Below are 25,080 nucleotides of genomic sequence, written 5' to 3'. Positions count from 1 at the left end.
GGAATCTTGATAAAGGATTATCCAAACATGTCTGAAACTGAATACATTCTTTTAAGCACACTGGAGCACTGTGTGTTGCAGTCAGAGCCAGTCCTGCAGTTACTCTGCTGAACATGCATAGCTGATGCTGTGTTTCTCTAGATAAATCTAACACCCTGTCACATTTTAGTTCAAACTGGGACTCTATAGCTAAGACCAAAGATATATCCCTTCCCCAGATATTTGCACATCATTTTGTTAGTAGAAAGAGCATTGCCTCCTCATGACATTGTGAGTCTACATCCCATGGTGTGCAACTGTAAAGTAACACAAAAATCCACAAGAGAACCCCCACAGCCTTGCATAATGACAATAAACATAATAAACCCCATATTATACAATGTGCTGGCACTTGACTAACAACACAATTTAGAAAACTCATAGAGCGCTAAGGTCTCACAGCGCAGTAGACTATATTATGTAAGGAATGACAAAGGCTGGTTGAGTTCATGGAGCGTTAGCAGCCTGTGGCTAAATTATCTCAAGTCAGAACATAAAAAAAAATAATAATAATAAAAAACAACAGTGCATGTGTCCTGCTGCTTGAATGGAGCAGAAAAAGGCGGCCCAACCTGAGAAGAACGATTTGTTTGGGTGGTCTGGTTAAAGCCTAGTGCTAAATGGCCAACAGTTCTGGTTAGAATGCTAATGAGGCAATTCCCCCCCTGGATGGAGACATCAAAGGCAAGGGGAGCTCCCTCTCTCTGGCTACACAAGGCTTCATGGTATCATTACATGGCTCAGTGTGTGCTTGAATGCTTGTGCTTGTGTGCATGTGAAAAAGAGACAAATGGAGGGAAAGGCATGATAGACAACATGATGTTTACATTCGGTCTATACTTTTGGGACTGTGCCAGCATCCAGCCATGCTGTGACACACATCACATGAGCAACCTGGTACCATTCATAATTACCCTCTATTCACAGAGGCCTCATTTAGTGTGCTATTATCAGAGATCATTGTTATTTCCCTCTATGTACGTTTGGAATCCCAGTGAGACCAACATGTCTAATGCAGATAACAGTACTATTTTGGTTGACCCCATTGTGTACATAATACTGAGGGTGTGCAGCCCACAGAGAATTCCCATCAGTGATTTCTAAGGATTTAATAGAGCATCGGGACATAAGAATTTTTTTATTCTGACTTTTTTGTTTCCACAACTGATACAAGAAATATTATAATGCATTTTCCAGAAAGTGAGGAAAAAAACTCACCCACACTTGCCTTATTTATTACTTATCTCCATCCTGTTTTACAGGCATTTTTTTGGCTGCAAGCCTGTTTTGTTGAGACCACATATTACACAACAGAGACTGGTGAAACCTTTCTCTGAAAACAAATGAACAGATATAGGGGAACTGGAAAAACAAAACATCCTAACACAGTGAAGGTGCGAAACTATTTTACATAATGTAAAGACTTTGTCCAGTTTTCACTTACTGGTAGGAGGGCCCACCTCCAGAGCTAAGAGAAAATAAGCACAGCTCAGGTGTGTGAGGCCAGCATGATGGATCATCCTGTTGTAAAGCTGGCCCTCTGCAGAGCCCCAAGAAGACAGCTGGGAGATAAGGAGGGCCCTATATGAGAGCACATCTCCTCTCCACATCGATCCTCGCTGCCACCGAGGCAGGAGGTCTTCACATGCCAAGCCACAGATAGTGGGGGGCAGGGCGACAGAGAGAACAGCTTTGCAGGTTTAGCAGCCACCTTTGAGTGATAAAGACACTGGAAGATAAAACCCCTCTTGGCCTCATGCACATTAAAGACATACAGACCTTTGTTTTAGAGGGGAAAAAAACATTTTCAACTTTCTGTAGATAACTCTAATCTCCCTCACTCTCATCATCATTCTTTACCATGATAAAAACAAAAGAAACAAAGCAAATTTCACAGAACAGAACATATAAGAAATTAGAAAATTAGATAGTTACAGCTGGACGTGTTGGGGTCATTATTCACACATGAAATGCGAGACTTAGCATTTTAGTTAATTGACCTTGTATCTTGTGCCACAAACTTGGCAGGAATAGCATCGCTGGAAGTCAATTAAGAATGAAAAGAGGCTTTGCTCTGTTAAAAAAAAAAAAAGAGAGAGAAAAAAAGAATACCCTCGCTACAATTAGAATTCCTCTGGAGTTAATAAGCACAGCTGCAGGTCACAATCAGCCGAAATGTTTTCTGGCAAAGTGTGACATTAATTGACACATAAGATATTACATTCCACTGTTGACGGCCACAAATTCAACTAAACTCTTTGCTGCTCCTGTTATGAAACAGAGCAATCAACAGCCCTCAAACACCTTTTCTTACTTGAAGAAACTGGATCAATCAACAAGGCTGAGATTTGAAGAATTGTAAAAAGGTGATTTGTCACAATGCAACAATAATGAGAATATAATATAAAAGAAAATAGCTTCTTGTGTTTCTCTCCGTTTGTGGCAAATCAATATTGAGAGTCGACTGCAGCGGAGACAGACACCAATCAGGAGGTCCGCATACCCCCGTTTACAGAGTCTGGCTTGGTAATGGAGATGTATGTTTGTGACCTCTGCTCTCAATCACAAAAATTCTTAAAATGGATATATGCGGAGGGTCTCTCCATGTCACTGATAGATTGGGATTCCACACTGCATGCTTGCAGTCTTAACCATGTATCAGACAAGATAAGGGCCACTCCAAGGTGCATGATTAGATAGATGTGCAGTGTAATGGACAGAATGTGCACTGAGCAGAAAAATACACTGCTTTATGCCACTCGTTTGCCTCCTATGTCTCATATTTGCCAGGTGGGAAAGCTTAAACACAAATTAGACTAAGGTGTCATTTGGCAACATGTAGCAAATCTGTCTAATTGTTTTTTTTGTTTTTGTTTTTTTTGTCGTTTCCTTTCCCCCCAAACATATTTATGTTCTTCTGTATGGAAAAAATGCACAGTCACTGGTTTTCTGGAGAAAAACAAAAAAATAACAGCACAAATGGGATAAAACTGGATTCATTATTTTACATCATTATCACAAAATAGAAATATGTCTGGATTAATACAGGTCATACCCACATGCACATTGGATTACTAGCCAATATTTGTTACACCAAAAGATAAACAGGGCTCTTAAGTTGATCTAGGAAACTTTGATAGAGAAAATCACACAGACAAAGACAAAGCAGCACTACCATCTTTTGTCCTGCTTAGGATCATACTGTGCAATCAGATTGTCAGACGTATTTGAAATGACAGAAACACTGATGGATAAACAGATAGGTCTAAAGCAGCTGTCTTATTTCTTCATCAAACCATTCCCAGATCTGACAAAAAAAAATGCCCAGTGGGTTGGAAATTAACATTCCCCATGTAAAGTGGACAGGGAGGGGGGCATTTTACCCCAAGTATATTTTACCATGGTGAAGAATTATTATTTTAATCATGTCACAGCAACAAAAAAAAAAAAATCTAGAAAAGAGGGACAGTACAGATTCTACTGGAATTCCCTCCCCATTATTCCCACACCACAGTCTGCTGCCTCAGATTTTCTCCATGGCTTTGATGATGATGTTCTTCGGCAGGCTGCTAAGTAATGACCACCTCTTAGTGCAAGGCTGCTCAGCAACACACTGGCATTTTGGTCTTACATTAAGTTAAGTTAAACACAGACACTTTAACCAAAATAGACACAAAAGTCAATGACGAGCCGAGGAATGAACTTCATATAAGCTATGTGGCAGATCTAATTTAAACGCTTAAATACCATGGGAGCAATCAATTAAAAATAAATAAAGACAAGTTAACAAGAATATTCACTCACCTCCCCCTCCTCCTAGAAGACTTGAGTTTGCTGAAAAGGGGAGAAAAAAAAAGAGTCAGCTGTCTGAAAAAGTGAAGCACATATGATTATTTCAAGTTTCAGCAAAATCTGCCAACTTTAATTTGAATAACTAAACAGCATAAGAGTTATGTCTCGTTAATGCATGCATACATTTTACACCACCTTTATCCAATCTGTAGATCATGTCGTCTTACTACAGATTTCTGTAGCATTTTCCCCCAGTTTAAGAACAGAACAGAATTAATCATAAAACACTAAATGAGCAGGATTGCTTTAAGTGGGACTGAGCAGAGTCTGCAAATGGATTGAAACATTTTGTAGTTATGTTACTTTCCCAGTTCAGCCTGTAATCACACATTTAGCTGTGTCTAGCACAACAAAACTTAGCATTAGGATGAAAGCTGCCGACAATAGCAGCCATCCAAAGATAACAACCTACATGAATATTATCCAAAAGTTTATCACATCCTTAACAGACAAAATTATTTATTGTGTAAAGAAGGGGCTTTTTTCTTAACAGCTAAATTAGCAAGTTGGCAGCACATGTGTTGTTCATTCAGCAGTTAATTTCACCTGGCTTTTTTTTTTGGGGGGGGGGGGGGGGCAACAGGACTGGTTGTGCTTGATAAAATATGCAATTCACTAAAAGCAATTAAGATTTGTTTGTAGTTGGAAACATTCATAGACTGTCCTTCAGACTTTATCATGACTTAGAAAAATTAGCTAAGAGAGAACCTTCAATACAAGGCTTGTGATGTTAAAAAAAACAAAAAAAGAAAACATGGCACTCCGTTCTAACAAAACATACTAAACATACTGCATAGTCAATGTAAAGCAAGCTGTGTAGTCAGATTTAAAACAGTTTGGATCAGAAACACTTCAGGTTTGACCTAGCCTTGTGACGTTGACTAATGAAGTACAGTTTACTAGTTCAACCGCAAATTGCTGTCAGTGATATATATAAATTGGTTCATGTATCGCTAAATATTTGTATGGTTTTAAGTGTGCCCTGCCAGAGGACTGCAGATGTTAAATAATCTAAGGCTAACTGATACATTGCATGAAATGGCAACATTTATGATTTAGATTGTACATGGTCCCTTATAAAATATGTAAAAAAAAAAAAAAAAAGTCCAAGCCACCCATTGCATTTTAGTGGAGAAAGATTAGAAGAGGTTTAAAGTAAAGTTCATCCCTTCATTTGTGTGTCAGCGGAAGTACAAGGCTGACATGTTTGAAGTGTAGTTCATACAGCGGGGTACTGAATCATACACGGCAACACGCTTTTAATGATATTCAGTTTGAGTTGAAGCATACACCGCCATTAGGAGTGAACACTATCCCATTAAAAGCAAATTATATCTAAAAAAAAAAAAAAGAAATGAACATGAGTTATCAGTTAGATCAATCCAGTCACAGCTTAGACCCATGGCTTTTATTTGGGTATTTATTTTTTCAGGATTTCATGGTGGAGGTGACTCCTGGAGTTCACTCAGTTTTCACGCGTTTCTGTGGACTCATTATGGGTTTGCATTGTTCTCTTTTGAGCACCACACATGAGTGGGCTTGACAAAGAAAACTCTTCTACTGCAGATTTTATTTCATCAAAGGCCTTTTGTTGAGCATCAGTGTGTCTTTGTGCACACTTACAGTATGAGCACAACGTGCACAAACAAAAACAGCAACCCAAACAGGGATGTACTGACAATCCACTGTCATGTTTACAATAGCACCTCTCCAGGATTTTCTGTGATGAAAAAGACACTCATGTTCCCACAGCCTTTGTTTAGCTCTGGAATCTGTCAGCTATCAACAGAAAACACTAAACCCGAATGTGCACCATTTCCTAAACAGCCTATTATAACCAGGCTGGTAAATTTTCTATTTAGATCTTAAAATCAGAGATAAATGTGGTGAAAATGCTAGGATTTTACTGAAGAGGATAAAAAAAAATCCTCAAATCAGTGTTAATTCAAAACAGCAATTAACATTTGTTCAGTATGCAAATTTTAATTTGATATAAATTTGTTAAGCTCCTATCTTTGGGATGTAGTGACCTCTAGTGTCACAAACTTTAAATTGCAACCAACTAATCATATCCACAGCTCTCCTCTTCTAAGCATGTGGAAAAGACAGTCAGTGCCATGAGAAGCTCAAAAATAATCTAAATAAAACAGCCAGTCTAATTTTCATATTATCCAACACTATTAAAAACACTTTTGTTAAGATTGCAACATTGCATTTCTGCCAAGAAACCCCAACAAACTGTAATTTTAAGTTCTATATCATTTTTCTATTATCAGTATATTAGAGTTTTAGTGTCATTTCAATGCAAGTTAACAGTATACTAGTTTTCAGTATAATCTATCATCATTGTCTAGTCTCCTGGGAAGTCTTCCTATTCCTGAGCTATTAAAACACTGGGGTTTAATTACCTGACATTATGGAAATGCTTGCCTGAGGGGGGCACTTCATTTACTCCGCACCTAATAAGAGATAGGCGATGTGGCTGCTAATCAGTCAGACAAGTCTCCTGCATAAATGTGTAGAAGGCAGGGTAATGGAAATAGTGAATAAGATGAGCATTAGGTGCTTCAAACTACATTTGACGGGGCATTCTTATGGCAGTAACTCACTGAAGGATGAGGTGTGTTCATTTGTGTTTTGGGTTTGGTATTGAAGTAGTAAAAATGTTGCTTTATGTCTTCATTCCACATTTTGCTGTATTCATACTCATGTAGTCTATCACGGGAAAGATAAACATCTGCATATTAATACAGATTTGCTTGTAACAAACTAAATAAATACCTGGTTGTCTTTAGTGAAATTCAAAACAAAATTTCATACTTGGCCACATTCATCTTTCAATTCATATTTCATAGTGTGTGTATTAATTATAAACTAGCTCTTTCTTTGCTGTATTGCCTGCTTGGGGCTCAGTCTAGCCATCCTGTATAGGATCAACACATCTATGCCTTCAGGGAAGCAGCAGGAGAGTGAACAATTAGTTTTATCAGAAGAGCATTTTCTGTTTCTTCTATAGTGGCTAAGTGTCTACGTGTGGAGTCATCTCTTTTGAATACACGGTTAATGGGTGTTTGACTAACATCTTTTTGTTTTTTCTTTTCAAGCAGCAGCACCAGAGTCTATCCTCTAGAGATCTTCATTATTAATTTTTTCAAAGACAGCAAAGAGCACATCTTCAAGTCCACAACAACCCATCACATTAGACAGAAAATAACAGTCAGCCTGAGTTCTGAACCTGAATATTTCTTTTGGCAGTAAAGGCAAGCCTTAAAGGTTCGCAATGACTCTTCTAATGAGAAGAAATCGCGAAGCCAACGGGGCAGGCTATAACTTGGTGTTAGTCTGAAGTGGAATCCCTGCAGTAATCCACAACATGGGTCATAAATCTCAGTGGAAATGCTCCCCAGTTTGCCTGGAGACAGTAGGTCATTAGGAATTGTTGGTTGACGCCATTAGGCTGGCCCATCAAACACATGGCAATGCAGTCACTGTGGGAACACCCACTTGCTGTCTGCCCTTTAAATTTGTAGCCTGCAAAGCAACCTCATTTAAGCTTTAGCCAATAAAAAAGTTGTGATGCCACTATTGTGTATTTTCATTATCAGAAATATTGATAACATAATCCTTACCAGAGTGTGGCAGGCATATTTTATGAATTGTGTTACTGCATCAAGAAGCCAGCACTGACACAAACAAACAAAGAATGATGGTGAAACCAACCTCTCATTTCACTGCGTCAAGATATTTGTAAAGCTTTCACAAAATTGGCTTACGTGCACTTCAGTGTGTGACTCCTGGATGTGCAGGGGGCACTGAGGCATGGATCTGGGTTGCATGTTCGGTGTCGTCAGCGGTGCCTTAGATCATGCAGTTAAATGGAAAGTGCTAGAGCATGACCACAAAACCTGAAGGCAGTAAACAGATCCACTGTCTACCTTCTGGTCTCTGCCACTTAACTGAACTCTTTCAATATGCTTCATCAAATGCACACTCGCCTTCTCCTCAGCAGCCTCTAGGATGCTTCTCAGTGAGCTCAGAGGTTAATAATGTACTCTGCTATGACTTTGGGAGAAAAGGTGGTGTACAGAAACTAATAAAAAAGTTTTATGGTGCAGGTTTCCTGCCCTGTTGCTGAGTCAAAATAAACCTTACAGCAATTTTTCAAAACAGCTAGAACTGCCACAGCAATGTAATCCTGTCAGCCCATCAGCATCTACAAATATTAAAGGCCTTTTATATATGAATCAAATGAACTAATATGCATGTTCTATGTGCTGCTTTGGATCATTTACTACTTCTGAAATGTATCTTATCTGCATGGGCAGAATTCTGATATTAGCAAATGTGTCTTTACTCACTAAAACTGTCCCAGAAAAACAAACTAGGTCAATATAGCTACTCTTTGTTACCAAGCGCCACATCTTTTCCTCAATTATTTTTTAACAGCTAGATTGGCAAGCATAAATCAACATCTACTACGAAATTAACAACAAGTCTTGAAATAATTAGAAACAAGTTCAGAGAGCTAAAAGCCGATTATCTGCAGACTTTGTTGACAGATAGTCATTAGGTGTTCTTCAACATGTTTTGATGTCTCACATGTCAGGTCTAAAAGCTGAATTTCAGAAAGTCAGTGGAGTGAAGGATACTTTCTTTTTTAGGGGAAAAATGTGTTATAACACACACGCATACACACACAGGCTTTTCCACACCGACAGCTGCCTTAACAAGCAGAGCTACTGTGTATCTGTACATGCAGACACACAAATGTTTGAACATATGCATGCACACCTACTTAAAATATTCAAGCTATCATTTTATATCTACAGCTACTCATATTTGTAGAGCTCCGTGTTAAACTGAGGCCAATCCAAGCTTTAATGATGAGGGGCTGTTTTCCAGTTGGTAGCTGCTGAAATTTACACAAACACAAATACAACTTTAAGGAGCCTTCAGTTGTGAGACAAGAGAAGAGTCTGTAACGTTTCTTATATGTGGCACATTAAAATTGCATGCCACAACACACATGCGGCCTGAAAATACTGGTTGGCATTTTTGTTCTTTATACTGCAGCTTCTAGTAGTCCCTGGGGAGACTGACAGAGCCAGTGGCAGAGGTGGCACAATCACATTCTCACAGGAAAACTGGCTTCAAGTGGAGTGAATGACTCAAAATGGAGCAACTGTGGTTGAAAAAAAATTTGCAAGAAATGTGAGTCTGTAAAATGAGCGAATTAATCACAACATAAATAAAAGAAAAAATAAGTGCAAAGTAATTTCACTATTGTGATACTCAAGTATTTATTCAAATAAATGAACACTTAAATGAACAGAGATAAATGAGTCCAAAAAACAACAGTGAAAAATGAAAGTTGTTTGTGCAAAGAAACAAAGAAAAAAAAAAGAATAAGCCCAAATCTTAAAGACACACTACGGAACTTTTGCTATTTTCTCAGTGATGCGCCTGCTCTTCACGGCTAACTCCACATCCATCTTGCATCCTACCTGAACTGTGAGCACTTTCCTGCCAGTAAGACAATCTTGAATCTTGTCTTATCTCTTGCTCTTTTCTTTTCCTCTCTTCCTCCAATAATGTCTTATTGCCATGTGTGTGAATCAGCCACAGTGTGTGTTTAAAGCAGCCATGTGCTTATATCACTTTGCTAGTGCGTAAAGCGAAACTCGGCCGCAATGTCACGCGGCATCCCGGATGAAAAAGTTGTATAGCACGGTTTCTCAGTCTCGGCTCCACAAATGCGCATAATAGATGTCACTGTGCTACCAAACGAGTCAGGAACAGTGAGTTTTAAGGTCAGAAAGTTATGTAATGCCTCTTTAAAATCTACAGCAAATACAAGGAATCCAACAAGCAACTGACTGGTGTTTTCACATTTTGGTTTCATAACAAAAAGGACATTTTTGGAAGACTGTAAGATCTAATATAATTTTTTAATACAAAAGATTGAGAGCTTACAACATGTCTTTTTAGTAGTCGCAGTAACAGTTATTTGGAACAATGTTGACTTCATGAAATGATTTTCTCTTCGTTAACAGTTTGACTTAAGAGAAAATCTTTGTTTGAACAGGGGCCTTTCTGTGTGGAGTTTGCTTGTTCTCCAAGTGTATTCATGGTTCTCTCTGGGTACTCTGGCTTCTTTCCACAGTCAAAAGACATGCATGTTAGGTTTACTGATCACACTAAATTCTGACCAAGAGTGAGTGTGAATGGTTGTTTGTCTCTCTGTATTGGCCCTGCAATAGACTGGCAACCTGTCCAGGGTGTAGCCTGCTTCTCGCCTAGTAACTGCTGGGACAGACTCCCACTCCCTTGCACCCCTTAATTAGAATAAGTGGTAGAAGATGGATGGATGGATGCTGATATTGAACCATTTGCAACATGCACAGAAAAATTATTTTAAAAGATAAAAGAAAAGTTCAACAGTGTTCTGTTTAAAAGGAAAAATTCAATCATTTATAGTAAAAAGGTTTAACCTTTCAAATGATTTTATTTAATGTGTTTAGATTGTTCAGAGGTTAACACAAAGCCTTCGATGAGATGAGATGAACATTCGAATTGAAGTTTTCAAGACAACCCTGATGTTTTAGAAGGTTTTTTTAAACAAACCCTTTGGTCTGAATGGGTTTAACCAGGCTACAGTGATATAGCATTGAAAATATTTAGGACTAATTTACCAAAGGTAACTGAAAGTGGATATTTTCATTGTCATGAATATTACATTTCCATTTAAATTGAGCACAAACTAAATTTCTCAGGGGTTATATAATGGTTTAAAATGTTGGCTGCTAGTATTTTTGGTTGAAGCTGTTAAAAGCTCATGTTACATAAAAATACATTTTTGGTTGTTGGATGCTTTGTTAACCCTTCTTTACGTTTGAACAGCGTCATAATAAGTCAGGTGGTCAAATGGAGCCCTGTCAATAACAACCCTTGATAATATTAAGCCTATTTTTCTAATCTATATCCTGACTTCCTTTTGCAGCTCATCTCACCAGCTGCCACTCAACATTTCACACCAGTAAAAGCAAACTTAACCAGCAGTGGCCAAGTGACAAATGTCTCAACCGGTTTCTTGTCAGTGCAACTTCAAAACAACCACCAACAGCAAAATACTAGAAAAAAATGACAAAAAAAAAAACAAGACTTTGGTAGACATCTGGCTCAAAACTGAGATAAGATAAATATGAGTGAATTCTTCCAAAGCATGACTCGTAAGTCTCTGAATGAATATCTGGCAATGAAAATATACAGACAAACATATGTGATGGAGAGTGAGGTGATAAAACTATGGTCTGCTCAGAAAAGTAGGCAGCTTTTGGTTTAATGATGTGTCCTGTGTGCAATATTGTGACAGGCATGAGAGAAAGCAGCCATGGAGAGACTTCAAGTTCCTAACAACCAAGTTAGCTAAACAGACTGAATCATCATCAATAGCTGTTGTATCACAGTAGAAAGTTGACAGCGGAAGACATTTATACACAATGGCTATAACAGCTTGACAAAAAGGTCCAACAGACAAGTTGGGGAGTTCAGCCAAATGAAAATCTTGTAGTTTATGACCCCCTGCTGCATATCACTTGTGAAGTGTGAACACACTATGACTTCAAAACTCCCTATAAAAGCCGAGCTCGCTGCATGGTATGAAGAATACAAACACAACAAAACACTGTAAATCTCATAAAGTGACCGTAGTCTACTGTGAGGCAAAGGCAGAGTTGCTTATACCATACAAATCCCAGTTACGTAGATTTACTGTTATGTGAAGCAGCAATCAATTTTAGTCCGTTTAGAGGCATTTGGGCTTTGTAAGCTTTCATGTCTAAAACATCAAGAAACAGCAATATTTACTGGCATGAAAAGTAAGTGTATTCACCACACTGGTTGGTGATTGTGTTGAATTCTTAACAGGACCTCACACAGTATCACTTGTATGCGCAATTCTGTTGGTTTTGCACCTTCTTTAAAGAACTACAGCACTAGTGTTACTATGTCTAAATGCATCATTGTGACAACAAGCCTGTGTCACAATGATTAATCCCATTCCTCCGCAGGCTTGTCACCATCATAACAAAGCAACAAAACCAGATGCCAAAGCCAGCCCACACGTCTATTGTTATAATTACCTGACCTTCAAATCCACATTAATGAGCCCAGGATGATCCCATTCTCTTTCATCATTTGGCTTCCGAGCCCTCCTTTTATCTAACAAGGTCACCTTTCACAACACTGTGTCTCCCTGAAATACACATCCTCCTCATAAATATACATCTACCTGCATCTGCTCAACCCCCAATCCTATGATAGGAGCTTGGAGAAATTACAAGAAAACGAAGCTGTAGGTGGGCTGTGCAAAGCATGAGTTTGTATTTCCTCTGAAGTTGACACCAAGGAAAAGTCAATGCCACCAAAGTTGGATACAGAAAACAACTTTCTAACGACTAAAGCGTTGCTTAATAATTGTTTTCAACACTTAAGACAGCCTATTAACATGAATGAGAAAGACTCACTGCATGGTGGGGGCAGTTGGAAAGCAGGGTTCAGAAGATTAGTCAATGCATTCCTATTATTCTAATCTCAAACGCACTGTGGTTTCCACAACTAAAAAACATTGGTGGTTTGTGAAAAACCACAAACAGTCTCAGAAAAACAACACATTTAATTATTCATTTCCTCTTTTATATTTCATCCACAGTTTGCTGTAATTCTATAGTAGAACTTCACATGATATTGATATGGAAAGACAGCTGAGTGCCCTGCAAGGAAATCTAACAGCTTGAAACACAATAGCAAATAATATCTACTGCAGAGCGTAAAGTGCAACTAGGAGCTTTAATACATATAAATGTTTACTGTTACATGAACCGTTTTGTTTTGTTTTTTTAATACTCTGAGCACAGTTCCTTCCTACGAGGTCTTATATAAAGTCATTGCAGTTTAATAAATATAACAGTATTCAAGTGTGCATGTAACCAGTGCACACTTGAAACAACTCAAAGCAATTCAGCCAGGTCAGGCATTAAACACTAATACTAATATCTGACATCTTTTTTTACCATAGAAATATATAGAACTTGGTGTTTACTAAGATTCAATAAGTTATCAGCAAATTTCATAAGTCCCAGTGTCACTGTGGAGGTCTGGCAGGATTTGGGCCAGCAGCTGCACCCACCAGGCAGCCAGACAGTTTCCATTACTACATGGCTGAGATTTCTTCAGACAGAAGAGCCAGGACAGCATTAAATTGAAGATCCTCAGCTACTGAAGTGTGGGTTCTGAATCGAATTCCTCTTTACATATCACTGCTTTCACTTTGGGAAAAAAAAAAAAGTGTGGAAATGAGGGTCTTGCCCTTGATAGCTGGACCAAGGTATATTCACTCATACTTTAAGTCCATATAGCTTAAGTGGAGTTCATTGCATTAAGGAAGAGTGCATTGTCTATTTTAACACTAACTGTATTTTAACTTCTCTTACTTCCTTATCAAAATGCACTTAGCAGGCACTCAAGAGAATACATTCCCACCAGCATCTATTTGATCACAGTGGTGTAAGTGTTGAGGTCATGTGCGAAGAGCACCCTGGAGGTGGAGGTTTATGTCACAGAAACTCATTTCCTGGGAGCACTAACCACAGTCTGGCTGGATCTCCTTTTATGTTTACTGAGCTCTGAGTCTAAGATGCAGTGTCTGTTAGCTGAAGGCAGTTTATGAACAAGGTTGTAAATCTTCTAACTTCTAGAGTTTGTACATTTTGCTGAAGACCATGGCACCATCAATGGACAAAACAATCTGGGATTCAGAAATGTAGATGGAGAAACAACATTTTTTAAATGAAAGACACTTAAACACCAAAAAAAATCATATCAGTGAATAAAGTAATGTTCTGCAAAGTCTTTTTTTTTTGTTAAATTTGAAGAACTTCATAGAAATTTAAATAACTGAAGATCGAGTGTCAAGAAATCATATTTATATATTCAAATGAAATTTGAAATAAATATGTTAGAACAGTCTGATTCATTATGCACATTCCAGAAGCCACCGTGGCTTGTCAAAACACACAGATCATCATCAAAGGAAGCGAGGAGAAGACAGAAAAAATGACTAAGAAACAGATCAGACGAGTCAACATCAGACTGACTTCTACTGGCTGGAAAGAGCTCAAAGAAGAGACAGGGTGCAAGACAATAGCCTTTATAAGGCAGAACCAAAATGTGGAAACCTTCCAAAGTTCAGCAGTGCCTCTTTAGCATTAGTGCTGACAGTTTTAAACAGCTTTATCCTAATCAGATTTATTATAATCAATTTATATGCTCCCCTCTGTCAGAGATAAAACATTTTGACTCACAGATGTCCTGAATTTTTAAGGGTACTGCAACAGAAACGATGCAGCTCTACAAGCAAGTTTCTGACTACAAATAGGATTAAGTTTCTTTTTTTACCCCCTTCCTTATAAAACATTGAAGTGCAAAACAGAAAGGGCCAAATTGAAAGCAGTGTACTGATAACAGCTCTTACCTGCCTGTTAGATACAGAAGCTCAGCAATATTAAAGCACTAACATCAAAAGCTGGTTTCATGTGCATACAGGTATATATGTTTGGGTAGATAACACATTATGTTGATTTAAGGTTAAAAGAGCTACAAAGAGGCACTTCAAGCTGGCAGTTCCAGCTGTCCTAAAAATTGTTCACAAATGGCAGTTAAGAGGGGCTGTGATAGTCCAAGCAGAATCTGGAGGACCATGAAAAAGCTTAGATACAACAGCACCTCCATCAAGCAGGAAGTTATTTTTATAAATGCAAATACTACAATATATTACATCATGATGAGTACAATAACAGAACAGAAAAGGTTACATTTAAATAATTTCTTTTGGATGTAAGCCATTTTCTAGGAAGGTCATCGCTTCTCTTTTTCCTGTTCCAAATTGATTTGATCAATTCCAGCAGCAGAAAAATGCATCAGTGTCTGGCCTTGGAAGACTGATAGCTTCCCCTCCTAAAGAGCTCAGTGTCCAGTTATCGTGATTTAGACTTCATGTTTCACATTTAAAGCAAATATATTTATTTGCTTAAGGGAAGTGAAGCAATTTATTAATTTCTTTTTAAAATACTTTGATTCCAATGTTTTGTGCTACTGATCTTTTTTTTCCCCCCACTGCTGCATTTGCAAACAGAAGAAAACGATCATTTCAGAAGTCAGTGTCTGAAGTCTTTAAAGAAACATGTTAACAACCGAGTCTTGGCAGAAAGTGTTGTAAACAAATTAAATTAAACCTAAGCTCTCCGATCCCAAACAACATTTGGTTTAAAAAAAAAAAGAGCTTGATAAAGCTTGCAAACTGCTAAGCATGGAAAGAGGAAACACTCTGCTCTGCGTATAGAGGGAAGAAAGGATATCACTAAATATGAGCTCATTTGTTAATTCGCTTAATAGGTTTCTCGTGCGACCTAAGGAAATACAAACTCATGCTTGTACAATCACCAACATCCGTCCTCTGTCCAAAACATCTCTTGAAATCTGTGAATAGATCTTGGACATAGTGTCAGCCTAAAATATCTCAGAATCTAAAGTGACCTGCAGGAAAGTCTCTCAAACTTCCTAAATCAAAAATAGAAACACTCTTTGCTGGCAGTCATGTATCTCTCAGCTATGCAACCAAGTCCTGAAAAACATTTTTTCTCCGTTGTGGTTCTGAAGCAGAAATGGACGCAGAATGTGTCTCTTACATGGACGGTTTAGCTTTAATGCTCTGCAATAAGGTTCTCTGGACAAGACCATGGTAATTTTTTAATCTACTGTCCATGTGAACTGAGATATCATCGTAGTGCGTAGCAAATACTAGCTGCTGTCCTCCATAGCTGATTCACTCCTCCTTTAAAGACAGACCATAATGGAGCTTCTAGCAGGGACGGGCTGATAATTCTACTCACAGTAACCTTTCAGCGGACCTGGATGAACTGAAGCACTGCTGGCAGTATGAAAACATTACTTAAGATACACAAAAAAAAAAAATCTGGCACCTTTTAGTAGTTATATGCTCAAATGTAGTATATGACTGTATATAAAATTTGTCAAAGTCCCCCCCAAATACCATGTATCACAGCTCCGTGGCGTGGAATTTATGGACCCAAATGCAGGCAGTTGATGAGGCAGAAGGCAGACGGGTGCAGGAACAAAGGTTTAAATAACACCAAACAAATCTTGCAAAACAAAACACGACAGAGGCAAGACTGTGACAAGACGAGAAGACATGCAATGAACTGGCAAAAGAAAACTGAATCCAAGGGGTATAAATACACAGATGAACTAATAGAGAACAGTTGAAGTGAATTTGCTAATGAAACCAGGAGAAGCAATGACAGGAAGCAGAAAGCAAAACAGACCTAAACATGACAAGACCAAAAAAACCAAAAACATAGATCATGACAACCTGGTATTTTTAGAAAAACACAATAATGCCATCACCAGTAGAAAAATCATGTTGCTGTTTTCCACCAACTTCAGTCCTAAGGACAGTGGCTCTTGTGGTTCTTTGAGTCTCATTTGTTAGTGTCAGTTGAACTGGTTTGATACATCACTCAGCCAGCCTGAGCTCAGTCCAGAGCATGTAAAAGCTTTGTTTCTCCACAGGGCAAGAACATAATAGGTTTAATCATTAAACACCTCCACATAAACATTCCTACCTTCAAACAAAATGAGGGTTTTATGTGTGCTTAAAGGGGCAAATGTGCATTTTATTACAGGTTCATAGGATGCAAAATGTAACCATCTCTTAATTTCTAATGCTTGATTTCTAAAATGAAGCCATTTTACAATTTCCGAGCCTTCTTTGTCCACAGTGGGGAAAAAAAACTTCAGTGTTTTCTACTGACTGTTATTCAGGGGCAAGACTGCATTGAGTTTGCTCAAATCAGAGTGACAGTATTTCTCACTTGGCTGATAACAACCCACCAGACCGAAGTTCATCCTGTGTTAGAAACTCTTTGCTTCATCATGCAGTCTTTGACAACACTAATAACATCTAAAGGGAAGGAACTATTCTGACTGAGTGGAATCAATTGAACTCATTTGGCACAAAATAATGTGAAGCATCCTTTTATCTGCATTTGCGTCAGAAAATAAAATCATTAACTGCAGATATGTAGTCTCTTCAGTCAGATTCGATGGCAAGAAAAGGTTTGAAATTCTGACTCAATAACTCATACAATGTGGTCTGGTCATCATTCAAGTCATGATATCAAACATATTCTAATTCATCTTATAAACAAACTTTATAGACCTACAAACTTAGACGCAGCCCACATTATACAAGCTAAAATCAAACTGGTTGTATCTAAAATGGAGCAACAATCTCCCAAATTGAACTAAACAACTGACAGATATGTTGCAGGTTGAGACTTTTATCAGGTATGCCAAGCTAAAAGGATAAATTGATTGTGATTACATCACAGTAAATTATACTGCTATCTTCTTGTTGAACTTTGCAGAGCTGCTTAATTGCAACTCTCAAATGGCTTACTTTCAAGCTCTTTACTTCCTTGGTGAACCTGAACATATACTGCCTGTAGGTATCATAATGTCATGCTAAATGCCAAGGACACGATTTAAACAAGATGTCAATGGGGAGAATTTTCAAAGAGAGAATCAAATGATAGTTGCATTTCACAACTTTTCTTTTTGTTCTTTAGTGTTGACCCAATCTAAAGAACAAAATGTGAAAACTACTCTGACAAAGGATTTATGTTTTCCACTGAATTCTCACAGCACAAATACCCTTTGTATCAGGGCGAAAGCCCAATATACAGAGCACAGGAAAATCCCAATGTCTATTAACTATCAAGCAGAAAATACATCCAAAAACGTTCTTTTCAGATAGGATCAAATTAACAGTTTATGTCCTTTTAGAAGTGAGCACCTTTAAAAATGGTTTATAAAAAGAAGTAAACCCTCAGCTACTTCCATCCAAGCCAGAGGACTTTTTACACAAGACTGTGAGCTTTAGTGTTCCTGTGTTAGAGGCTCTACAAAAGCAGGCGGGGCAGAAAGAACAGCTTCACTTTAGTACACTTAACACTAAATCACACTTGCACATAATGGTAACATTGTGAGAGACCCGTCACTTCTGGAGAACCAATTTATGATCCTTTTACACCTGCTAAAGAAAATTAAGGTTTTCTACAGGACACATACTGAGACTAAATCCAAAGCTGATTAAAGGACTGAAAGCTGAAGGAGAAGAAAACACAGAGGGAGGAACCCCTCTCAGATTTATTTAAACAACTGTTTCTTATAATTCTTTTTCTCTGCACCTGACTGGACACAGAAGACACAGATCCGAGAGTAAAATCATTTAAATCCCTATCTCCTCCCCACAGTAGGCTAACTCTCTGCCAGGTGGGAGCCTAGAAATGAAGGAAAATATGAAACTGGCTTGAAAAGGAGCAAGTCTGGAAATGGATTAAATGAAAGCATCAGACAATCTATAAAATAATTCGGCATAAAATCAAAAAGGAAGTGATACCGTAAAAGCTGAAAGAAGTGCATAGAATTTGCTTGTAATTAAAATTGTGAATCCAAAAACTGAGGAAGAGAAACCAAGAGAGATAAATCGTTCTCCTGTTTTGATGAAAAACTCATTAGAATAAAAATCGACAGAGCCAATTTTCTTTTTTCCTCCTGCTTACAAGGTCAAAGAAAACCAGAACTCGGAAGGGATAATTTTCTTTTCCAGTCTAACACTCCAAACTCATGATACTGGGGGATTGAAAAATTTTTTTTAAAAAGGCTAGGCAGCAGGAATGAAATGAAAAATAAAAAGTAGTTAAGAAATCTGGTTATGTAATTGGGAAAACACTGTTTGGACTGAGAGGTACGACAGGTACAGAAGCAACATCAATCACAATCTCTACATCATCCGTTTGCCCTCCAACAGCAAGTATGGCAAAAGAAATGGTTTAATCACCAAGCCAACCAAGCTGCATTATGACAGCAAGAAGCTTTTAGTGGATCCCATCCTTAACCCCATTGATTTCCAGCACAGTAGTCAGGGGTTAAAAAACTCTCCTTCTAGTAGGACAGGCTTTTCGAGGTCACCCAGATCGTTTGGGGTGGGGCTAAAGCCAAACATATACTTGCTTTTAATTACACATAAGCAAGTTTATCGTGGCTGCCTTGTGTATTTTACAATAGTTTGAAGCATTGTTTGTGCACATCCTTAGAAAATGTGTTGTTCACAAGCTGCAATATGCAAGTAACTAGTAGGGACAGTGTAGGGGCCAGTTTGACCAGCTGTAAGATTACATGGTTGACAGTGGTAGAAATGGCAATGTTTTTAAGGCAAGACAGTGTGTGTTTGGTTTAGAGGCCCTACATACCATCCACCATAATGCTGCTGAAGTTTTCCCTGCCATAATCTCAAATCAACCAAACTCTAACTTCCTCTATTATCGCCATGTTTAACATGTTGTTTCCACCCTCCTGTCCAATCCGGTTTGTCCAATGTGCTCCCTAGTGGAATCTCCCTGTAACAAGCGTAGTACACCAGCAAGTATGCAAACAATTACACACACATAGGCAGTTGCCTGTACAAACATGGGGTTAAAAAGTTAGTATATTCTCAGCCTTACAGTGCTGGACATGTCCAACATGGCAGAGTATTGTCAGTATTTTATCTCCACTTTTCTGTTTAACTTACTTTGCATTTAATATCCACCAAAACTTGTAACTCTATTAACTGTAAGTTGCACTGTGGGAGTAAGTTTAACTTTAACACTACAAATAAACTCAGCCAATCACACCAGCAGTATTTCATTATGAAAAGAAAACCATGAGCCTGGGCAATAAAATGCTCATAACAAATTGTTTAACAGTGATTACGTTCAATGCACAAATTAAAGCACCCAAACCTTGCAGAAATGTGTAACAAGAACAGATTTTAATTAATGCAGCTAAGGCACAGTTCTTCTAGTTGAACTGCAATGTTTAGACAGTCTACCAGCCTAACAGCTGGACTCGGTGATGAGCAAGTTAATAAACTTTATTTGCCTAATCTACCTTTCACCTTAGAGGAAAGGCAAAAGACTCAGGGCTGAGATAATCTGTAGCTGCTTGAAATAAGCAGCTGGTCATTTAAGCTCTGGGGGCTGTTGGTCAAAACGGATCTCATGAGCCCCTCTCTGAAAGCTTTTGCAGGAACAAGAATGTTGCTGCTCCGGTAATCATAATGAGGTGAATCTCCACAAAGAAATAATTTCAAGAGATAGACAGGCTTATGTAACCACACACTCTACACAAGCAAATAAGACCTTTTCACTGAGAGTAGTTTTCATTGTAAGGTCCATTTACTAATACCTATAGTTCTCTCGGCTGCCTCTTGTGAGAGGACTCAGCAGTAACCTTGCATCCCAAGGACACATCATTTGAAATGCATTGGCTGCCACAAGACTTGATATATCCCTTTTTCCTGAATTAACCTCAGCTAGTCTTTCCTGTCACCAACCACTCAGAGAGTATGAGTAGGGACAGGTCCTTAGTCCTGAGAAACAAAAACAAAGAGCTCTCTTCACAGTCCCTTTTGCATCTTTACCAGCCCGTGGGGCAAGAGGTAAATATGACAAATTGCTTGAAAGATCGATCAGCCACATGTTTGACAAATAAAATCTGATTGTAAAACATTTGTGGGAAAAAATCTTTTTTGGAGACGTGAAGGATGGAAATGTCTGTGTGACCTCTATTAGATGCAGAGATCAATCTGTATTCCAAGGTTACTTCAACCATGAGGGAGTCCAGCAAAAGGGCTCCTGTCTATTTGTCTCCAAATGGTAAATGTGGGTGCAGAGTGAAGAAAAGAGAAAACTGAAGCCGCACATGGCTAAAAGCATACATGATTAAAACACAATTCAGTTTAGAGCCGAGATGGATGAATGGTCTAAATAGAAACGGCAGCAGCACATACATAGAAGCTGAGTAAGCCAGCCCACATCGGTGGGTTTTAATTTGTCTCACATAGCCACCAGTGAAACTGTAAAATATGATAAGCTAATCACACCAAAGATTACACTGCATGGATTTCACACAGTTCGTGAAAAATTCAATTACAAATTGAAGGCCATCAACAAGAGCGGCTATAATTATTGACAGCAAATTCTGTCTGTCATTTTAAAGAATTAAACAACAGAGGCCCCCCTTTACAGCTTAATAAGCATCACATTGAGAAATCCAGATTTGGCATCAGATTAGTGTCTTGGAGTTTTCTCCCTCAATACACAGAAAGAATGTGACACTGTCTGGATTAAGGAACCACTTCAAAGACGAGGTAATTTGTGATCAGTAATGGAAGTTCTAATTACTGAGGAGCCACCAGTAAAGGAGCCAGTGCTAGCTCTGGCTGCGTTCATCATTTATGAAGCAAGGTTGCTGTTTCAAACCTCCAAAGCATTTAATTGGCTTAACTCTCTTCCTGCTACACAAAAGCACAAAAGAAAGAAAATAGTTTCACTCCCTTCACTCTGTTCAGAGGAACACTTTCTGACAACTCCACATGAGTCTGTTACAAAGCAAAGGCACATACTTAACTAATCAACAAAACCAGACAGTTCACATTTTATGCATTTTTGACTGAAAAGTGGTAAAACAAGTTGAGGCAGGAAGCTAAAAAAAAGAAAACTTAAAACCTTCCAAATGCGTTTTTCACACAATTTTCACCACTCTTATACCCCACTATGGCTTATAAATCTCTGCTAAATCTACTATATTTCTGGACTGCTTTGGTACTGATAGTGTCCAGAGCATTTGTCCATTTTTATGATGAAACAAACCTCCTCTGGTGTGGCAAACAAGCATCATTTTTACCACTGCAGGAGCCGCCTGTTCAGTCTTATTTATGAGTAATACAAGGGAAGTGGAAGCCTCCTGCACAGTGCCGCAGTGTGCTAAAGAGGATGTGGTTTAATCTCCACTTCCATCTTTAATGAGATCTGATGCAGGATGAAGACGGATCTTGTTATAGCTGCTAAAACACAAAGCAGGCCAGCTGAGCTACACATGCTAGAGCAATAGATGCTGTGTGATAAAGGGATATGCGGAGACCATTAGGAGTGGAGCAAATTTTTGTTTTTGCTTTCTATCTCCCACACAAAGCAAGATGAGAGAGCAAAATATAGAGATGAGAATTCAAGAGCAATGCTACTGGTGCAGGATTACCTTCCTTCATCAGGCACCAAGTGTTTACACAGAATTGATCATTCCAATGTGATTACTCTCTGCTCAGTATTCCCTGTTGTGTTAGCATGACTGTTACCTCTCTTGTCTGACATGTGAAATAGGACAGTGAAAAACACTCTTGATTGATAGGGCAAGAAACCTGCCAATTTTTTTTCTTCCATGTAACAGGGAGTGCAAATGTTCACATTACAACCCCAGTGGATACACTGTATATATATTCTTGTTACAAAGTCTGACCCCTCTGCCTGGGACCTTTAAGGTATGAAAACATACTTCTCCAGCTCTGTGACCTGCTCTGGGAGCAATGATACCCTGTCAATAACTCTCTTTGGCTTTCCTCCCCCACCTCGCTCAAAGACAAAGAGCATTCATTCTTCAATTAGGCTTAATCAAGTTTGAATTGAGTTAACAGTCGCACGTCAATCTTTTCAAGCACTCTGATTGCAGATATGTAATCTCTATTGGTGTCTCCTGGGCATATTTAACTTATATACAAATACAGGGATTGTCTCCTGAAAATAACTAAAATTTCACTACAGGCCAGACAGCAGGTATAGGTTACAGCCACCCAGTCTAGACTGGCGGCAAACTAGGTTTGAGGAAAAACAATATTTGTATATGCATTTTCTCTTCCAACAAGCTGAAGGTAAATGAGTGATTTCAAAACGTTTTAAAACAAACGGATTACCCGTGCAAACATACAGAGAGCTAATAAACTAAAAGCCTGAATACAAGGCTCTTACTGCCTCTGGCACAATAAAAAATTGGCCTGTGAGGACTGATGCGCAGGATGGGAGACAGATTAACCAGGAGGCTACATCGAAACAAGAAGACCATAGGGTAGAAAAAAAAAGGGAATCGCACTGTGGGAGCCCATCGGCCCACAGAGTCTCCTGTTCAACTAATGTAATCTATGATCTCTCCCATCCCAATTAAAAGACAAAATGGCCTCAAAACAGCTGTAAAGGGGGGCCTCACTGGAGTGTACTAACCGCTGTTAATGTCAGAAGTTTCATTTAAGGAGCAGCAGCTGTTTAGGCTCCACACAGACCTCATGCCTCTGAGTCCGCTAACAGCCCAAACAACCCGGCCCATCTGGAGTGTTAAAACAACACCGTGTCCCCAGCTCACACAGCCGACTGTCACTTGCACTGTTCAAGCCCCAATATATGTTTAAATTTGAATGTTTATTACACTTTAATAAAACTCCACTGAGCTATTTATAAGGGTGCATTTGATCTATTTTAACATATAAAATTCCTCAATGAAATGTATAATGTATTGAGTAGGAGTGTAAAAACTTTAGATGTTTAATTTTAAAGCCACAAAAGGTGCAAAAGGCTCAGTAAACATCAATATCTATTAAACAAGCCACTGTTTCACACCATTAAATCAAAGTGCTATCCAACAACAATAAACACGTCTGGCTTGATGCATTTCATTGTCTAAATTTCAATGAAGGCTGACTGAATTAGATGATTACACTATTTTTGAGTTTCGATTTGTTGCAACACACAAAAGAGCGAATATGAAAATTGATTTCCAGATGCAAATAATGCTTGGGTTGTAAAAGTGCTCATATCACCCGAACACGTCAATGCAAACTGATAAATGCAGGACTGACCAAAACAGGAAGAGTGTGCTTGACAGCGAGTGATTCCCAAAACTGCTAAAATGCACTCAGCTATGATTTGATTTTACTTGTTTGACTTCTCATATTGTTTTGTAGTCAGTCCAACAAAAACACTCCACTGTTCCTTCTTATTCAAGGAACAGGAAACAGCAGTGCATGCAGCCAGGAAATGGGCTGCCAAGTGAGAAACAGGAGGTCCAGTAAAAGATGAAATTACAGATATTTGTTTAGGGAGACAGCGGAAGGATGTTCACTTCAGCAAATCTGATCAGATAAATCCATACTTCAGTATGATCATGACCACAAACAATGTTATGTATTTTTTTAAACATAAAAAAAAAATCTTATATGGAATTTAATGACAGCTGATAGCAGCATGTCCAACAGTAAGAGAAGGGAAAGGTTGTGTATTGTTTTTTTTTTTTTTTTAAATATTTATATTTATTTTAATCTGATGCAGTATCTCACAATTAATTACTCTGATTAATTATCAACAGGTTAAACATGGAGAAGCAGCATTTAGCTGTTATGCTGCAAACAAGTGGAACAAACTGCCAGTGGAGGTTAAACTTTCACCAAACATAGACATTTTTAAATCCAGGTTAAAAACATTTTTCTCATGCGCCTATGCATGAAATCTGCACAGTAACTTTTTAACTTATCTTGCTTTTAATCATTTTAATGTCATTTATTATTTTATTGTGATTATGTGTTGCTGCCTTTTACTATTTCTAAATATCTGTAATGCTTTTGTTTTATGTAAAGCACTTTGTTCAGGCATAAGAAATGTGCTATACAAATAAACCACATTGCCTTGTCTTGCCTAGTAACATGATTGGGCATAAAAAGAGTATCATATAAAGGCTGAATTTTTAAGCAATTTAAGAATAATTTCTTTCAACATCAAACTGAAATGAGGATTTTATCATTTACAGTACAACATATAAAATGATCTATCAAGAAATCCTTGCACATAAGGGCTGCAAAGTAATATTAAATGTCCACGATCTTTTGTCCCTCAGGCTGCCCTACATTACAAACAGACACAATATAGAAGCTGTTGCTCAGGCTCAGGATTACTTCTGACACCTTGTAAATGAACACAGTTCATTGTTGCATTGCCAACTGTCCACCATGCAAAGAAGAAAAGACATATGAATAAGATCCTAACACACAGCAGCCTTTTCTGGACTCAAGCTTACTCATGGTTGATTGAAGTGGAATGGAAAACTTTCACTTAGTCAGAGTCAGAAGCTGCATCCTCTGACTCAGATAGCAGAAGCACAATCTGGCTTGGTACCAGCACAAAATCTAGT

At 38.3% G+C, this 25,080-nt stretch overlaps 1 protein-coding gene across 3 annotated transcripts in view; it reads right to left on the bottom strand.

Moving 5' to 3' along the window:
• Positions 1 to 25,080, bottom strand: part of macrod2 (mono-ADP ribosylhydrolase 2) — a 408,860-nt gene that overhangs the window by 279,566 nt on the left and 104,214 nt on the right. For all 3 annotated transcript variants that reach the window (XM_042010046.1, XM_042010048.1, XM_042010047.1), the window contains exon 4: positions 3,844 to 3,873. In XM_042010046.1, the coding sequence (XP_041865980.1) occupies positions 3,844 to 3,873 (30 nt within the window). The remainder of the gene's footprint in view (positions 1 to 3,843; positions 3,874 to 25,080) is intronic.

The sequence above is a fragment of the Melanotaenia boesemani genome, chromosome 16, assembly GCF_017639745.1.
Source record: "Melanotaenia boesemani isolate fMelBoe1 chromosome 16, fMelBoe1.pri, whole genome shotgun sequence".
Lineage (NCBI taxonomy): Eukaryota > Metazoa > Chordata > Actinopteri > Atheriniformes > Melanotaeniidae > Melanotaenia > Melanotaenia boesemani.
The sequence above is the reverse complement of the archived record's forward strand: the minus strand, read 5'-3'. Positions and strand labels throughout refer to the sequence as shown.